Genomic DNA, 19,421 nt, shown 5'->3' on the forward strand with positions numbered 1-19,421 from the left:
GTGTTCCTCACAGATAGCTGTATGTCAAACTCTTTTATAGGTGGGTTTAATAATTTCCCATCCCCAAACAGCAAATACTATTCGTTTAGGATTGGGGCACTTGATAAATGTGCTCCACCCTTAGTAGCAGATTGTTGCTTTAATAATGCAACAATCAACCTATCCATTTCCAACACTCAAACCTATTATCATTTTGACACCATCAATAACAATGACATCCTGGCCAACGATGCAAAATTCTTTCATGCAAGTTTCTAAGATAGTGCTGCATCTTATTAGCAGAAAGGAAAAGAAGCGAGGCAAGGCTGAAAAGGTCACTAACAGAAATCTTCCATCTGTTTTCTTCATGGTCCAAAAGTGATGCCAAGACTCACTCCGTGGAGTAATTCAAGCAGAAGTCTTCTTTGAATATGCAGACTTTGCATGTGTAGTATTACATGCTGTTTTTCCAGCCACACTTGGAACAATTTTAGCCATGGAAACCAGGGGTGGATTCCTCCCAGTTTGGACCAGATCACCCGAACCAGTAGCAACCTGTTGATGATGTCACTGAACTAGATTGGCTGGTGCTGATCAGTGGGCGCCATCTTGTGTGTGTGTTTGTATGATTTATTTTTACTGTTTTGAAGGTTTTTCCTGTTCTGTTGCTTGTAAAAGGGCCCTCCTGCCGGCCCCTGGGTTTAAACTGACCTTTACTCCTTCACCTGAAGCACAGCTGATCAGCTCAAGCTGTGTTTCAGGTTCATTCCAGCAACTGAGCATGCACAGAAGTCAAATTACATGAGGGAACGCCCGGGTGAGCGGAGCAAAAAGGCACGATGAGAACCAGTGGCGACGGTAAGTGGAACCCACCCCTGATGGAAGTGAAAGCTACCAATCTTTCAGCAGACCCATTCCAGATAAATCTTTTGACTACAATATTGTGTAGGCCCAGCCAAATTATCCACTTTTCAATCATTTCAAAATATATTCTCAATAAAAATACAGCTTCTGACTCAAGAAGAAACAGACATATAGACCAATCTTCTTCTCTTTATAATCTGTTATCTTTTGGGACATGGCGAAGAAAGTATTGCATAGATTTCAAAAGGGGAGCCTGGTTGGGAAAACATAAACCACACTCTACCATAAATGCCGTTTGGTGAAATATCAAAGCTGCCATATCATTTTTTATTTAGGGATACATACCTGTCAGAATCTTCCCATGCCCCTTTCATGCTGAAGCTGTCCTATAAAGTTTGTGGTTTCCACTAGGACCCAGAGGTTGCTTCTTGCAGAGAACTTTTAAAAAATTTCTCTGATATTGCCTCTTTTTCTGCTGTCCCTTTCTTGCTGCTCCTGAAAGTCAAGGAAATCTGGGGAGCAGCAGTTCATGTGAGTTTGGGCTGGTTCCTGCTTCTCAGTACAAAGAGTGGGGAGAAGAGAAAGGAAACTGCTTGGTTTCTTGCTTACCAAATGATGGCACAGCCACCTTTTGAAGCTGCGATGGTGCTGAACAAGGGAGACTTATATCCCACTCATTGCAGTTTCAACTATGGCACCTGTCACACCATCACAATTTGGATGCTCAACAATCAGTTCGCACTCATAAACGTTATAGCCATTTGCAATCTTCCCTGCTGCCTTCACACAAGCAAAGTCAACAGGGGAAGCTGGGGGAGGGAGGCGATTGTAAATTGCTCTGGCAAATCAATTATCCTCCCAATTTCCATCATAACCCAAGGATTACCTGTAAAAAGGATTTAACTGAGTCATGCTGATTGCACTTAAAAAGAAAGAAAAAGAAAAAGAAAGAAAATGCTATTTCTCTTTATCAACTGGGCATAGTTCAATTTAAGTTAAAAAGTTAAAATACCATTATTTGTATATATTCAATAAAACTATTCTGTATGCATTATTTTAGCATGTTTTGCAATAAAACCACATTGTATCCTATCTGCAAAATGTTGTTGCAAGAAAAGGTCTTTGAAAATTCTCTTCAAAAAATAAAATTGATAGTAATCCAATTCATCCCAGTAGGGGGGTTTGTTTGAGAGGGGAGACACTGTTACTCATTTCAAGCCATCATTCCTACTTTTTTGATAAGCAATTTCACAACAGTTTATAGTGTTACTTGGAGCAAAACTATAACCATTTAACAGTCAAAACTAAGATCAGTTTTTTTAAAAAAAATTGAAGGAAAATATACAGTTTCTTAATCTTAATGATTAGACAAAAATCTAGTTCAAAAATTAATGTCTCCGAAGTCCAAACATGAGCCAAACCATCCAAGAAAACTCCTTGTTCTTAATTTTCTGGCTCTTCTTTAACTTTCTTCTTTTTCTTTTTCTTCTTTTCTGTATTCTGAAACATAAACATTGTTACATCATTTCAGTATGATGAATGAAAATAAACTATCTTTACTATAGATAGTATTTTTTCCTGTTAAAAAAGAGATGCATAGCACTTCATGGTCTGTATTTTGCTTCTACAAGACAATATCTTTAGATAGAGAAGCTTGCCTAACTGTAGGGATGCATGATTAGCACTGATGTAACATTAATGAGTCAATGGAACTGCACAATACAGTATGAAAGCTTTTTATCACCAAGCCATTTTAGTGAAACAGTTCCACTTCCGCAATTTAGACAGAGGCTGTCAGACTTACTTAAGACTAGGTACTTTGGATGTTAAATGGAGAGAACATAACTTCAGATTAGATTGAGAAACCTCCTTTAAGTGTATTAGTGGTGGAAACTAAACAGAATTTCTTTAGTAATGGTGAGTGAAGACAATTAACTGTTTTTGCAAAGGCAATTCTCTACTAATTAAAAAAAATGGATTCATTCCTTTCTTTAAATCTTGCTGAGAAATATTCAATAAATAACATTTGAAATCTTTTTTTTCAAATGGAGAGCAGCTATTGATAGAACACCAACGTGGAGGCTGCAGCTATTGGTACAAACCCTTTTTTGCGATCACATTCTTCAGCAACTGTATTATAACCTTGGAAGATTCTAAGCAAAAAAAAAAATCCTTGGAGGGGGGCAGCATATAAATCCAATAAACAAACAATTAAAAAAAGAAGCTGGATAACCAATCTGGCTACCTGGTGCCTTCCCACCACTACTTTGTTTTGCCTGTGGCTTCCCAAACAAGACCATGCGATTTTCTTGGCAATGTTTTACTACTGCTGCTTCCTCTCCTAGGACTGAGAAACAGTGACTGACCCAAGATAAGATCACACAGGTGCCTTTGTACCTAATATAGGACTAGATCTCATGGACTCCCACTTTTAGCTCAAAGCCTTTAACTACTGCACTAAACTGCATATATACACCTTTTACTTCTCTATCTGATAGTCCAGATTCTTCTAGGCTAGGTATGCTTGGGGTGAGGTTGTTAATCTGCTCAACTGTGAATCAAACATATATGTTTCCAAAGAGTCTACATGTAGCTAAAAACTTGGGGTGTTGTTTTTTTGTACTCAGGCCAGTTGCATACATAAATAGTAAAGATGGCTTTGTTAAGGCAGTCAGATTTGCTGCACCAGAAAACATGCAGCCCTAGTCAGCATCATTCACATTCGAGGTGTACAGCAGACACAATTCTGGAGGGCAGCAAGCTGGGAAAGGCTATTTTCAGTGTCCTACCTCCACCGCCATACTGGTCGATGGCTCCTCTGCACTGTCTTCTACACAAACAGATGTTTCTTGAATTTTCTGTTTTTTCTTTTTCTTTTTCTTCTCTTTAACATGTTCCTCCTCTTGTTCAACTTGCTCATCTTCATCCTGTTCCTCTTCTTGTATTATGCAGGGGGGAAAAAACCAAGTTAAACAAAGCAGAAATGCTAAGATTTAGTCAAAGCTGTTAGTGGGCATTTTTGAAAACTGGGAGCATGCTACCAGATGTGATCCATTCCTTTTGAAAAAAAAATTATTTATTTATTTATTTATTTATAACAAATTTATCTTACACACAACATAAAACAGTGCATAATGAAATGTGCCCACCACCCAGACACACACACATTCCCCACCACCAAATTGGGGGTGTTCGTGTATAGTCCACTTGACTCAAGAGCAATATATCTACAGTGGTACCTCGGTACTCGAACGCTTTGTTTCTCGTACATTTTGGATAACGAACAAAATTTTTGGCAAAAATTTGCTTCGGTATCTGAACAAAAATTCAGATACCGAACAGCCAGAGAAAATTTTGTTCATTATCCGAAATGTAATCCCAGTGGGGGCTGCTGCAATCTTGGCAGCTTCTGGGGGCTCCTTTCCTCATTGCTTCCTCTTACTACCTGTAAGCAGCTTCAAAAACTTTCTCCTTCCCTGTGGCTGCAACAGCGGCGGCTTCCCTTCGAGTAGCAACAGCGCCGGGAACGTCACATGATGAACGTAAGCCGCCGGAGCCATCTCAGCAGTTGCTGCCGCTCCAGCAGCTTCCCTTCATTACGTGACTTCCCGGCGCTGTTGCTACTGGAAGGGAAGCCGCCGCTGTTGCAGCCACAGGGAAGGAGAGTTTTTGAAGCTGCTTATAGGTAATAAAAGGAAGCAATGAGGAAAAGAGCCCCCCAAAGCTGCCGGGATTGCAGCAGCCCCCTCCTTTCCTGCAGCTTGGAGTACCGAATTTATTTATCCCATTGGAAATAAAGAAAATAGATTTAATTGGTTCCCAGCGAGTTAACAGGGGCTGGGAACCAATTAAATCCATTTCCATTATTTCCTATGGGATAAATAAATTTGGTACTCGACCAAATCGGTTCTCGACCACACTTCTGGAACGAATTGTGGTCGAGTACCGAGGTACCACTGTATTTACATATTATAGAGTGATTCCAATTTATTTCTTGTAGCTTGGTCTCGGATTCTGCTCGTCATATCGTCTTACCTTGTCCCACCATGATCCATTCCTGACACATCAAGGAACAGTTGTGGATGATCAGAAACCCAGATATTGGAAAACAAGTTGATAAGAGATGTTTTCTGCAAATTCATCTAGTATTTTAAAAAATGCTTTGCTTTATCATTCTGGGAGTATTTTCTTAAGGCCAAGGTTGATTTTTGGGGTGGGCATCAAAATATCCCCCCCCCCCCAAATAAGTCCTATGAATGGGTGGGCGTGGCCAGCACAGGAGGCAGCCATTCCCTCCCTGGTCACTCCAGGGCTTCTTGGCCTTAATTGGATCAGCTAAGGCGCTCCGGCTGCCACTCACAAAACAGCTGATTCGTGGCTGCCACTCAGGCCACTTCTTGCAGCAAGCGCGGCCACTTTTGCAGCCAACTATGGCTGCAAAAGAAGCTGAAGGCCAAGCAATCCGCCCCACACTCCCTCCTTAACTAATGGTGACATTCACAGCAGGCAATTCTGTCCACGGAACAGGAAAGGGAGGAATGGCAATTTTGCACCTGGGACATTGGAAGCAGCTCTGTGATGAGACCGCTGCTGCTGAAGTACAGGAAATCTCCCCCCCACCCACTTCTGAAGTTTTTCACCAAGAAAATTTAATCTAGAGATGTGACTTAATTTACCAAAAGCAAAATCAATTTCTTCTGCTTAAAGGTTCTGTAAGGCAGGAACAATAAGGCTGTGAAAAGGACCCATGGGCCTCTCTTTCTAAGCCATGACTTATAACTATCCATCTCAAAGTTTTGGTCCATGCAACACTGCTTAAGGGCTTTGTACTCCTGCTTACCTAGATGTCCTTATACATCAAGTTTACCATCTGCAACTTTTAAACCTATCTGTACAATAATCATACAAACCTCATTTCCACTCATAATGGACGGTGATATAGAGACATCCTATAGAAACATAGATACTATGGAGTAGGACAGAGATAAGCAAAATATGACTCCAGATGTTGGAATGCAACTCATCATGCTGCTTAAGACTGCTGGGTGTTAACATCCAACATCTGAACAAACAGCACTCAATTCGTTTGTAAGGTAATATAAGCCACATCTTTTCTACCATCTTATGTATCTTTGATACCATCAAAGTATATTTATACTAAAGCCACATAGAATGAAATGAATATAATTCCCAGGTTGCCAACTAAAGGTTAGAAAATACAAAAAAGTAGCTGTTTTTTTCTTCTGGAGATGCTCAGTTAGATACTTAAGATTCAGGGCACAAGACCCGGGAGACCACCCTAAGATTAATTAGGCATGCAAAAGACTAAAACGCTGAAGAATGCTGTGTGCTGGGTCTGCACATGAATGTGTTATGGCTACCTTGGGGAAGATTTCATTATTCACAGTGCATTATGATACGGGAAGTGGCCAAATCATGAAACGGCAAACTCATTTGGTTGTGTCTATTCCCTCTGTAGCAATTGACTTTGGGTTCTTTTCCTGAGTTGATAAGGAGAATTCAATGCATTATTCTGGACTGCAACCACCCATGATTTTTATTTTCTAAGAGTGTCTATGGAGCTATGTCTTCGCCATCTGCCAGTTTCCCACTTATTTATTCATAATTAAAGGAATATAAGAAAAAGTCAGATGGAACAGGTAACCTTGTATGAAAAGCAGTGAATGTAGGTAACAAACAACTTCACTTTAAAATATATTTTAACAATGATACATTGAGGCCGGGACTTGGTGCCATGGAATTAAATTTAATTAGTTAATTAACCACATGGAAAAACAGTGGAATAAAGTACATTAGAATTTGAAGTAAGCCTAGAAATAGAAAACCCAAAAAATTGCTAAAGGGAAAGAGAGTCTTTGTACTATGGGAAACAAGGACTTGTGTGTGGGGTGGAGGGGGACGACACAAGATTGTCCGTCCCTTCTCTTTGGATTTCCAATTAGCAAATCCCTCTCCTTTTACAGATCCACCATTAAGCATCATTAAACCAACCTTTGATTTTTAGTTTGATCTTCTTTGCCTTTGGTGGAACTGCCTGTTCATCATCTTCATTCTCTTCCCGCCCCTTGCGCTTCTTTGGGACCAAGGGCAGCGTAGATTCCCCAGAGGGATCATAGACCTTCACTTCACTGGAATATTTAAAGGAGTAGAAGAAAATTGTAAATGAGTGGAAACATCATTAATGCCAATTGCTGGGTGGCAAAGTGAAGTAGAATTACCGCCACAGCGCCCATAAGGAGCTTAAACCTGTTTCAGTAGTGTTCTTCTGTGATTTAATGGAGATTGTGAAACAGCTTCAATGAATTTGTGGCTATTTGTGAAAAGCCTAAAGGAGCAGATATTGGGTACATTACATCAACAGTTTTACAGTGTAAAACAGAGGCTAGAAAAGCAATCAAGCTAGCTGGGGCTGAAAGTATTTATTTTGACCAAAAGGGACATTTCTATGAAAGTGAAGTATCTGATCAGAAAAATTAAATACTCTTGGCAGAGTTATCTATGAGTAAAGTGAACATTCACACACACACCTCTTGTGCTGGTATTTGTCTGCACGAGCCATAGCTTTTCCAGTACCACTTATTCGTCTTATCTGGACAGGAGTGGACGGGGAGAAAAAAAGAAAAGAATTAAAAATTGATACAATCCAATGCAGTCCCTTAAAAAGATTAACAGGAATAGATGATAGTGGAAAGAAAAAAAAATCTGTAATCATGGACACAAAGCTTAAATCAGCCAAAGAGCCAAGTGCTCTCTATTCTTACAGGTAAAGGGATAGACAACTGGTTAATAAATATATTCCATATCTATTTGATTTGATGGGAATAAAAGCTCTTTTGCAATTACATATTAATTTTCATATTAATCAATAGGGGATATCAGGGAAGGGAGGAAATTGCCAGGGCAAAGTTCAGCTTTCCCCACTCCATCTCTTCTCAGATGTGTTTGGGTGATCAATTCACAAACTCTATTGCAGCCATCAGTCTCCCAAAACATAGGGAGACTGTGGGCAAATGAATTTTATAACTTTCTAAATTCATGAACCTTTTGAAACAAGGTTATTTCTGAAACACTTTCAAATAGTTATTTTGCTCATTTTTATCTTCAAAGGTCCATTTGCTAAAAACATGAGCATTTTATAAACATACTCCTTTCTCCTCCAGATGCCGTAATCTTGTTTCTACTTTCAATCTGTTCTCAGCTCCCATCTCAGCACTTGTGCTCTCTCCAAGGGCATCATAACGAATAGTTAAAGCTGTTTTGGCTGCTAGCATACGTGAAATCTGTGGGGAGAAAAAAAGTGAAACAAATCTGGTAATGTCACAAATTACCCCACAGACGAGGATGCCAACCTGAGGGCCAGATTCCAAAGCACTGATGTAGGTGAGAGGACCCTAGAATGTATCTATCAGTCAAGACGTGTGCAAGCTGAATGCTCAGGGCAGGGAATACTTAATCATGCTTGCTGGGACAAATCCATTTGTTCTGGTTCCTCATGATAAACTAACTAGGAAGAGACAAGTTCAGACAGCCCTGCTTCTTTGTTTAAACAAACATTCCTTGGGTATGATTTAACTGACGGATGGGGGCAGTGATTTTGTTCTTTTTTCTTTTTTACATAAACACTGGATTAATACAAGAACCATTGTATTAATGGTTTTTAGGCCATGGAACCATTCAGAGATGATGTACAGCAAAAGCACTGTATAATATTTGGAAGTACACTTGACTCAAGAAGTGTCTCAGAAGAGGTAGTGACTAAAATTGCTTTCACTTTCCAAGATGACGAACAAAAACCTAACTGAAAATTAATCTGAACTTTAAGCGCCCTTCCTTCCTTATTTTCTTATCTCCTCCAATTAAACTTGCCATATCTCAATCTGCCTATTTCAGAAACAAAAGCAAGAAGAACAAAGCAAGTGACTTCTTACCTTTCCTTTATTTTTAGCTGTTGTTTGCCCTACAAGGGATGCGTGATAAATCAGACCAAACTTTGGAGTGTCACGCTTAGTCTTCAGTGCTCTAAAAAGTGCTTTCTCAGCTCCCAGAATCTGAACTGTTGATGCTGGATGCTTTGCTAGATTCAGCAGGGAACCTATTGCAGACAAGATATAAGAGTAGATTGTATGAATGAAAGAAATTCTGAAATAGGCCCTTTACAAAACATTACGTTCCAAGATTTGGAAGCCTCATACCTACTACTCTCCAAACTGAATAAAGATTTCTAGGAAAGAGGAATAAAGGGCCTCATTGGGAGTTAAAAAAATTGGGAACTGTAGGGGCAACAATGAACCTAATCTTGTCTGCCCCATTATATGATTTGAAAATAATCTAAGCATAAATCTGGCATTTAGGAGTGAATCAGTGAGAAAAGCAGAGTGTCTCAAGAAGTGTCTCAGAAGAGGTAGTGACTAAAGTTGCTTTCACCTTCCAAGAGGAAATCAAGCAAAGTTCAAATAATGTCATCATCGTCAACTTCTTGACCTGACAATGCAACTCTGCATTATGGTTTCTTGTTGAGTTAATCTACAAGACAATTATAATAAAGGATGCTGCACACAACCAACACACAAACTTAGAATTGCAACATACCAGCATGAGAAATAAGTCTTGCTCCTACTAGTTCTCCCACCATAACCGTGAGGTTAGGTGCAATGGCCATCATTCTATTTTTCAGATAGTCATACAGCGTTGCTCGATACTCAGAGATCTCAATAACCTGAAAGATAAAATAACAAAAGGTTCAAACTATGGAATATTGTCAAAGAAAACAAGGAATGCAATGATATTCCTTAACAAGTATTAAGGCATTGGGAGTATGATAATCTATTATTATGTGCAATCAGTTAAGATGGTTAGACTGGACATTTGGCATTTTTATTATTATTATTAATTATTTATTAGACTTGTATGCCGCCCTTCTCCTTTTATCCATCTATTGAGATCTACCCAAGGTCCTGGAATCAAAGTTGTTGTTGTTAAAAGTATTGTTACAGAATGCAAACTGTTTCAAGTAAAGCTACTTGTTGTAATTAACTGATGGTGATTTTTATTATTACTATTACTAGGAATAATGAATTAAAGTATGAATATCTTAACAAAAAGTATTCTAATCCATCATAAAGAAATAAAACAGCAGTATTTTATTGTGATATTTTTGACCCTTTAGCACTAACCTACATTGGCCTCCTGTCACTAAGCAACAGATACCATTCTGCTATCTTAGTGTATATCCTAGAACATCTGCAGATCTCAGAACAGAAAAAAACAAGCAAGTATATATATTCAACCAAGCAGTTGCCCTGAACATGTTCCAATTTTGATAACCAGTTACTTATGATGGCATCAGAAGAGGTAGTGACTATGCAACCCTCATAGGTCGTACGTCAGGAAAGCATCATTACAGGAATCATCATTTGCCACCAAAATCGAATATAATTTGCAAATTTGGTTTGTCTTCTAAAAAATTATCCTAACACAATCAATTGCCAAACAGATTAAAAACCAACCACAAGATTTGGGTGCAATCATATCTTGATTTCATATATTTGCTTATATATAGGTAGTCCTTGACATAGCAGTCCAACTGAACCTGGAATTTTGGTTGCAAGTTGTTGTAGTCATTAAGTGGGTCACCATGTTAACTGAATCCTGTGGACATTAAGCCAGTGTTTCCCAACCATGGCCACTTGAAGATATCTGGACTTCAACTCCCAGAATTCCCCAGCCAGCATTTGCTGGCTGGGGAATTCTGGGAGTTGAAGTCCAGATATCTTCAAGTGGTCAAGGTTGGGAAACACCGCATTAAGCAAATCCAGCATATCCAATGGGTGGGGTTTTTTTTTGCCATTTTCTCCTGGAAAACAGCAAAAAGTATGCATATCTCAGTCAAGTGACCACAGGGTACTGCAACTGATTGCACAAGATTCTCATTCATCCTGGTCATGACTACAGGAACCAGGGGTACTACTTGGGTAACCTTGAGGACGCAGATAAACCTCCAAGTGCTCCATTCAATGTCCCCTCATTCAGCTGTTCCTCTGACCCTCTAGAACAGTGATGGCCTCCGCACATGCTCACGGGCCTTACTGAAGCCTGGTACGTGAAAAAAATGCCCAAACAGACAAGCTGGAAGTTCAGAAAACATACTTCCAGTTTGCCGTTGTAATGTTTTTTGCGCTCTGGGGGGGGTGTCCAGGGAAGCTTCCTGAAGCTCAGGAGTGCAAAAAACAGCACAATGGGCAAACTGGAAGTTTGAAATACACACTTCCAGTTTGCCCATTGTGCTGTATTTTGGACTCTGGGGCTTCAGGAAGCTTCCCTGAACCCTCCGGAGTGCAAATAATAGCACAGAGTTATATACCACTCCATAGAGCTTTACAGCCAGGATGGGTTCCCCTTACCTTTGCACCATGACATTTTGCATATGCAAAATCAGCCTGAAACACAGCTGAGGACCTGATCAGCTGCGCTTCGGTCAAAGAAATAAAGGTCAGTATAAACCTGGGGCAGGTTTTGCTGCTTGTAAACGGGGAGGGCCTGTTTACAAGCAGCAAAACAGGAAAAAAAATTGCAAAAAAAATGCTCCCCACCCAAAAGATGATGGCACCCACGGACTGGCAAAGCTCCACCCATGGAATTCCCTATTGGGATACCCCACCTCCTTTCCAGGCTCCAGATCGCCGCCGATTGCAAAAACGGCACTCCGCCAAGCGGTGGCGCCCGGCTGTAACCTTCTGAAACTGCCAGGTGCTTCTCAGTGGCCTCCGGAACCTGAACCCGAACTTCTGGGTTCGGAGCTCGGGAGAACGCCGAGAAGCCCCCCGGCTGTTTTAAAAGGTGACAGCCGGGTGGTGGCGCCCAGCAGAGCGCCATTTTGCGATCTGCGGTGGGTTCTTAAGCCGAAAAAAGTTCGTAAGAGGCAAAAAATTTCCGAACCCCGGGTTCATATCACGAGGGGTTCGTATCACGAGGTACCACTGTACTTACAAATTATCGAGTGATGCCAATTTATTCTTTATACCTTAGAGCAGTGTTTCCCAACCTTTTTTGAGCTGCGGCACATCATTCACATTTACAAAATCCTGGGGAACATTGAGCGAGGGGGCGCTAAAAAAGTTTGGACAAAAAACCCTCTCTTCCTCCCTTTCACCCTCTTTCTCTCTCCCTCCCTCTTTCCCCCCCTCTCTCTCCATCCCCCTTTCTTTCTTCCTTCCTCTTTTTTGTTTTCTCTCTCCTTCACTCCCTCTTTCTCTCTTTCTTGCTTTCTCGCTCTCTCTTGCTATCTCTTTTATTTTCTCTCTTTCTCTCCCTTGCTTTCTCTCTCTTACTTTCTTTCTCTCTTTCTCTGTCTCTCTTGCTATCTCTTTTATTCTCTTTCTCTCTCCCTTGCTTTCTCTCTCTCTCTCTTGCTTTCTCTCTTTCTCTTGCTTTCCTTCTCTTTCTCTCTCTCTTTCTTTCTCTCTCTCTCTTGCTTTCTTTCTCTTTCTCTCTCTCTCCTTCTCTTTCTTGCTTTCTCTTTCTCTTGCTTTGTCTCTCTCTCTCACACACACTTTCTCTCTCTCTCCCTTGCTTTCTCTCTCTCTCTTGCTTTCCTTCTCTCTCTTTCTCTCTTGCTCTCTCTCATGCACCATGCCGGCAACAGAGAAAGAGAGAGAGAGAGCGGAGAGAGAGTGGAGGGCGGCTTGCCGGTCCGCGGCCCCCTGGATCAGCGTCCCTGCATGGTCCCAGCGCAGACTCCGCCGTCGCCTTCGCCTAAGAGGCAGCAGCCACATTCACCCCTTCGCCCTCCCAGATATCCATGGCGCACAGCGCCCAGCCACGCACCGCTTCCACCTCCTGGTAGCACGCCAGACTTCTACCTGAGGAACGGGTGGTGGGGCGCCACGAAGGGCGGCGCTTGAAGACCACCCAGCGCTGTTGTTGTCATCACGGCGCAAAGCCACGCAGTCCCGGATCGCTTGCTTCTCCAGCCAGCAAGCCAGCTGCCTGAGAAAGCGGCACACTTTTTAAACGCGTGCTTTTCAAGCGCGGCACTTTCCTGGGCAGCCGACTTTGCTGGCCGGAGAAGGGAGCAATTCAGGACTGCGTGGCTTTGCGCCACTTCAAAAATTTCTGCCGGGGAGGGGTTTCCTAATGGCTGTGCGGGTGTACAGTGGCCAGCGCCCTCCCACTGGGCCCCAAAAGCTCACTTGCCGTCACCACCAGGGAAGCTCCAGCCAGGCCGGGCTCGCAGCACACCTGACCATGTCCTGCGGCACACTAGTGTGCCGTGGCACACTGGTTGGGAAACACTGCCTTAGAGGTTAACCATATAACCTCTCACCGTGTCCCATCAGTTCCTGCACTTTATTTTCGTTAATCATATTCATCTTTATATCCATAATTTCCACCATGTACCAGTAGCAATTTTGTATTATCCATTTTGTTGCATCCTTCTAACCTAAAACTATTACCACTTGGGCACTTTCTATAACTGCTTGTTTAATTTCTCTTAATTCTCCCATATCGCTCCTTATTACTAATAGTGCCATCTCCTTTGTAATCGCCCATTTTATATTTAGCATCCTATTAATTTCCTCTTGCACCTCTTTCCAAAATTTCTGCATTACCAAATATCCTTAACTCTCATTAACAAAGCATTTAAACACCATTTTAAATAAACTGTGGTTAAATAGATGTTTTCCTAATTAAGTAGAACAGGAGATATAAACAGCTACAAGGACTTTGTGTCAAGCCTGAATTTCATTTGTATGTGGGATTGTTTGTATCTTTGGGTATTCTAATATGAATTCAGTTTGGAGCTGAAGGGGGATAGAGCCTTCAGTCATAACATCATAGCTAGCCGGTGAGTCAAGCACATTACAATGGCTGGGTGACAGAAGGAGGATGAGAAGTTGCCAAGCAACCGGCTCCCATGTGAGAGTTTGTTTTGGAAACTTGGGAATATGAAACTTACATTAGGGTGAAAAGCCCATGAACTTCAGTATTGGCTTTTCACCAGTTAGTGCCAATATGGTGTATCTAAATAAATTTGTACTTTGAGAAAACGGAATGCCTTGGAGTTCAATTTGTGATGGATGCATTATTTAGAACCTGACACTGACTATTTGTAGACAAGTCTTTCTTCATGCCTGAGCTCATTAAACCAAGACATGATCAACCAAACTGAATTAATCCACTCACTCAGATACTATTTCTTTAGCTTTAAAACAGATTTAGAAGAACCCAGTGGCACTTAGATGTGTTAAATGGCCTTCTGGCTGGCAACATCTTTTAACCAGCCGACTGCTGTCACTGTTCATTTGCCACAACACATCACCTGATCACAAAGATGCTGTATATTGCTTATATCTTCTTCTGACACTTCGGTCCCCATGGAGATCTCTGCAGCTGCTTTCACTTCTTCTTCCACCTCCTCTGGAAGCAACTCAGACAGATCAGAAGAGGAAAAGTTTATTCTGTCTCCTGGGGAGAGATAAATATAAAGTAGGAATAAGGACAAACAGCAAACAGAAATTGAGAGTTCATCTAGCTATAGGTTTATAATTCCAAGATGACCATGAAAAGGAAATTAAGGAGAAGATGGATGATTTTCAAGTGTTTATGTCTAACAAGGAATTTCTACTTAATAGTTTAGTTAAGAATCTATACATTTAAGAACAATTTTTCAATAACAAGTCTCTTAATTTCATCCTGCATACAACTGGAAAATAGAGTAACACTGTATGTAGTATTTTTCATTGCTAAATTGCTGAAGAAGTCAGCAGAATACCAAAAGGTTTTGTTCTTTATATATGAATTGTGTTTATGAAATAAGAAGAGAAAGTTAGAAAATACATTATATAGCTATTATTATAGCCTGGCCTTCACAGCTGATAGGAACACTTCAATAATTTCAGAGATACTGAATACATTTTCACCATTTGCAGTTTAAGCATTACTTACCAATTTTTCGTACACATTTACAGTATGCTAGATTATCTGTGATAATTTTGCCCAGTTCAGGAAAATGCCACCCATACCATTCTCTACAACGCATAATGTAGTTATTCAATTCTTTGTCCAAGTCATCAAGAAGAGCTGGAAAAGGCAAAATATGTGTTTCATTTAGTTCAGTTATATTTTGGAAATAATGTTTTCGAAAATAGCATCAGGAAGATCCATGCAATGCCTCAATTATATTGTCTTGAACACTCATATGAAACATGGCAATTTAAAGTTATCAAAGGATTTCTGATATGTTTTACAAGAAGATACTTAGATAAAAAAGGACATATCTGCTAACATTGTAAGGTGCCCCAAAAATATGAGCCTGAGAAGATGGGAAAAAAAGCTACCATTCATATTTTTATCTTTCAATTCAATACCTATAATGGTATGTCCTAATGTTTAGGATCCTTAAAAGTGAAGGCTAATTCTGTTTTCCTTCTAAAATGAGAACATGCATAGCCAGATTTAAAATGATCTCTTCAAGATGTATCAAATGCTATAGTAACTTTTTCTGTATTATCTTGAAAGGTCACTATGCTCTAGTTTCAAATATATGCCCACCATCCATACTGTTCATTAGTTACAGTCTGTATAGGTTTAGAAGTTATTTTCAACTTCTTCAAAATCTTAATCTAATTAAAATCAAAGTATGAATTAATGTCTGTATAGAGTTCAATCAATTAATATGTAAAGAGCTTCTAAGAATGCAGAAATGTTTTAGAAGTTATGCAGTCTTGTGCTGGAGCAACTTACAATCCAAAAAGTTTTTCCAGCTATGCATGGTGTCTTAAATTATATAAATGGCTGCCTTGAGCATAAAGAATCTTTAATAATCTGCGGAAAAGTGCTTAGAAATCTTAATTTGCATTTCTGAAAAAGAAATAACTATGATAAAATGACAGAAATAGGAATTCATTTAAAAGGAATACTACCAAAATCCCCCCCTCCTATAAATCTAATATCATATCTTATCTAAGGGGTAATAATAATCTTGCCGCCTAGATCAGCTGATCAGTGGTATTCCTGGAGGAGGATCCAACCGCCAATAAACTACTTGGCAGTGAAAGCTCCAGTAGCTCAACAGACCAGTGGTGAGTGCAATGGAGGAGAGCCCTGTCGAGCCATGTTCTGGGGCTGCAATAACGTGCTGAAGCTTATCAGGCAGTTTGCTGCAAGGATACTAGCCAGATGAATACCGGATGAATGCTAGGAGGCAGAGGCAGAGGCAGATTCCCCTCCCTCCTCTAAATCTAATGTATGTCTTACAGTCTGTGTGTCTTACAGTGCAAAAAATACTGTTAGCTTGCAAGTCATAGCATTGCTAATATTTCTTTTAAGTTACCGTATTTTTTGAACTATAAGATGCACTTGGCTACAAGATGTACCTAAATTTTGAAGAGGAAAACAACAATTTTTGGCCTCTGTGCACCCCATTTTCAAGCCTTTTGGGGGCCTTTTCCTGGCTCATTTTGGGGGCTTTTTCAGGTTTTTTTTTGGGGAGGGGGCATTTTGAGGACATTTTTTGAAGACCACCCCCCCCCCCCAAAAAAAAAAAAAGGCCTAAAAGCCAGATCTGCGGAAGCCAAAAAATGGTTGTCGGGTGGACAGGGCTACAATAATATTCAGGCACACAGACATTTTCACCCCCTTTTTGGAGACCAAAAAGTGTGTCTTATAGTCTGAAAAATACAGTATTGCATTGATTGGTCTCTTAATTCTTAATATATAGTACACTACTCTATAATGTATTGTAAAGGAAGGGGATCATCCTGATGGAATTTATTTAGTCTTTTATTTTATTTAATATCTATAGGTAGTCCTTGACTTGCAACTGGTCACTTAGCGATCATCCAAATTTACAATAGACCACCCACCACCAAAAGCTACTTACAACATAGTTGTATGTATAATGTATCAAAGTAGGGTTGTTGTGATACCCCTCCCCACCTATCATTTTTGAGAGAGCTGATACGATGCTCAGCTTTCCCACTTACTGCTTGCCTAGTGGCAACCTTGTATTATTCTCCAAGCAGGTACTACTATTGCAAGCCTATCGGCAGCTCAGGTTTTTTTTAAGAAGGCTCCACAAATGGATCCCCCTTACAGACTTGCAATAGAACCAACCAGCTTGCAGGCAGGTGCCATTTGTAGGAGAGCTGAGCATCACATTGGCCGCATAGATCTTGTCAAAACCCCCAGAAAGGTAAGTTGGGTGGTGCAAATCCCTGAAACTTGCTGAGGATCATGCTGATCCTGGCAAATCCCTGGCTGGCTGAATGGGGAAAAGGCTAAGGCCTACAAGCTGTAACAGTCCCTGCAGCTTCTGTGTCAGTAGTTTCTGCTGTCTTTAGCCTGTCTTGAATGGCTGAGTGGTTTGGGCCCTTCACAGTGTAGCCTCTGCTGCCCAGGTTTAGGCTCTCCTTGGTAGCAGAGCAGATGGGATCCTGAGAATCAAAGGGCGCATCAGGGACTGGGTCTGGGCTTCTTCTAGGCAGCCCAGATCCTCCCCCACTCCCAAGACGCTCCATGCTCCTTTTAATTACCCCACATTTACTTAACACCCTGCATGGGGGAGGGGGTGTTTGGGGGATCATTAAGTAAGGCCATCTCACTTGACAGTCATCACCACTTGTAACCATAATGGACAGGCTATATTATAGTTGTAACTCTAGAACTGTCTCAGGTAGTGCTCAACTTATAACCACAATCAAAATTTCAATTATCAAGCAAGACAGTGAGTTTTACCTCATTTTATGACCACTCTTGCCACAGTTGTTATGTGAATCACTGCAGCTGTTAAGTTAGTAATATGGTTATTAAGGGAATCTGGCTTCCATATTGATTTTGCTTGTCAGAATGTTTGCCGACCTTAGAAGGCTGAGTCAACCTTGAGACAAATGACATCCGAACTGCCAAACTGCTGGCAGCCGGTGATCAGCAGAACCCGCCTGTAGGACTACACTCTAACTACAGCACCACTGGTCATAAATCACTTTTTTTCAGTGCTGTTATAATTTTGAACAGTCACTAAACAAATGGTTGTAAGTTGAGGGCTATCTGTATTGTCAGTTTCACCATCATTGCAAATTTTCTAATATTATTGTCAGTTTCATTTTATTTTCCAATGTGATGCAAAATTTATTCTCTGTATTTTAGCAAATTGTGATTTTTTTATTTAAAACATATTTTTCATTTAAAATTTACTAGAATTACTTCCACTAAAATATCAGCTGTTTGTTTAGTTTTCTTACTTTTTAAATATATTTTTCTCTTTTGAACTTTTTTGTATGATCATATCTATATCACTAGATATAGCATGATCACTAGCTATAAAACATTTTGTACCAATTTCCCCCCACATTATAGCTCGCAATAAATTTGTTTTCATAGCTCTATTGTTCTTCTGTGATTATGCCTTTGAAGTTTTCCTTCTACTTTCTCAAGCAATTTTAATTTGTTTCCTCTGCGTATCATATTTCAATGCCAATCTCTGTATGATCTTAATAGATGATTTTGGGTTTTTTTTTGGTCTTTCATATTCTGTCAGCATTCTTGAGATCAAAATTTATTCTTGCAGTAATTTGTAACTGCATCAATCATCAAGATGTTCTTTCTATGCTTTTTAATCTTTAATCATTTATTCTGTCTTACAATATTACTAAGCATTTAGCAATGTGCTGTGTCAGCCAAAATTGTATATTTTACAGCTTGTTCAAGCACTTAGAGAGGGCTCTAAAGCACTGTGAAGCGATATATAAGTCTAAGTGCTATTGCTAAATGCTATTGTTTTAGGGTAAAATCCTGCCATTATACAATGTATTTTCTGACAGATATCTTAAAAGGTCAATGATATTTCTTTAATTACACCACTTAAGGAATTGTGCTTTCTAAGATGTATTACAATATTATGTCTATTACTAAAACATACACTTAGACAATTGTATAAAACTCTATGTATTAAGTAAGCCTCACAAATCTGAACTGAGGGTCTTTCATCAACCTAGTTTCCTTTCAGTCTCAAAAACTCTGTCATCTTGATGTTGGCATTTGGCCACATCATAAGTTGGATACGGTACGATTGTTAGGAGTAACAAGAACAAAACCCAAATTCATCAATGTCATGCTAGGGAGTTTCATACTGATCCCAAACTTTCAGGCCTTTATATTGTATATCATAAGGATTCATATTATTTCACTTAAAATTGTACTTACATATTGCTTGGATAATCATGGTATCAACTTTGTCTGGGCTGAACTTCAATTTATATCGTGAGAGGCTAAAAATAAAAATACAAAAAAATTAATTCTGTATACAAGTATGTGACAACACTAATGAAAAATATTCATTATTGGCATTCCCTGTGTTGGAAGCATATATTTTGTCAAAGGCATACTGCACAGCGATTAGTGAAAGAGAATATTCGCCTGGAACATGGGGAGAGATTTGAACGCAGGTGCTCATATCCATGAAACGACTTTGAATATTAGTAGATCTAGTCAGTAGTTGTATTGTTGGTTTGAGCTCCGAGTCTGGTAATTTGGTTGCAAACATTTTGTCCCCTTTCGAG

At 39.9% G+C, this 19,421-nt stretch overlaps 1 protein-coding gene and 2 non-coding genes across 3 annotated transcripts in view; all 3 read right to left on the reverse strand.

Annotated features, from left to right (window-relative positions):
- Positions 1-1,012: 1,012 nt before the first annotated feature.
- The window catches only part of NOP58 (NOP58 ribonucleoprotein), a 33,080-nt gene continuing 14,671 nt past the window's right edge, over positions 1,013-19,421 (reverse strand). Inside the window, exons 6-15 of the mRNA XM_070732009.1 lie at positions 19,066-19,130; positions 14,809-14,943; positions 14,183-14,328; positions 9,454-9,580; positions 8,793-8,956; positions 8,010-8,144; positions 7,392-7,453; positions 6,856-6,992; positions 3,633-3,781; positions 1,013-2,343 (exon numbers count right to left, since the gene is read on the reverse strand). Of these exons, the coding sequence (XP_070588110.1) occupies positions 2,287-2,343; positions 3,633-3,781; positions 6,856-6,992; positions 7,392-7,453; positions 8,010-8,144; positions 8,793-8,956; positions 9,454-9,580; positions 14,183-14,328; positions 14,809-14,943; positions 19,066-19,130 (1,177 nt within the window). The 3' untranslated portion in view covers positions 1,013-2,286. The remainder of the gene's footprint in view (positions 2,344-3,632; positions 3,782-6,855; positions 6,993-7,391; positions 7,454-8,009; positions 8,145-8,792; positions 8,957-9,453; positions 9,581-14,182; positions 14,329-14,808; positions 14,944-19,065; positions 19,131-19,421) is intronic.
- On the reverse strand, positions 9,252-9,337 carry LOC139158241 (small nucleolar RNA SNORD11). Its single transcript, XR_011557639.1, has one exon. It is a non-coding gene; the product is annotated as a small nucleolar RNA SNORD11 (small nucleolar RNA).
- On the reverse strand, positions 10,199-10,286 carry LOC139158243 (small nucleolar RNA SNORD11B). Its single transcript, XR_011557641.1, has one exon. It is a non-coding gene; the product is annotated as a small nucleolar RNA SNORD11B (small nucleolar RNA).

This window comes from Erythrolamprus reginae, chromosome 1, assembly GCF_031021105.1.
Source record: "Erythrolamprus reginae isolate rEryReg1 chromosome 1, rEryReg1.hap1, whole genome shotgun sequence".
NCBI lineage: Eukaryota > Metazoa > Chordata > Lepidosauria > Squamata > Dipsadidae > Erythrolamprus > Erythrolamprus reginae.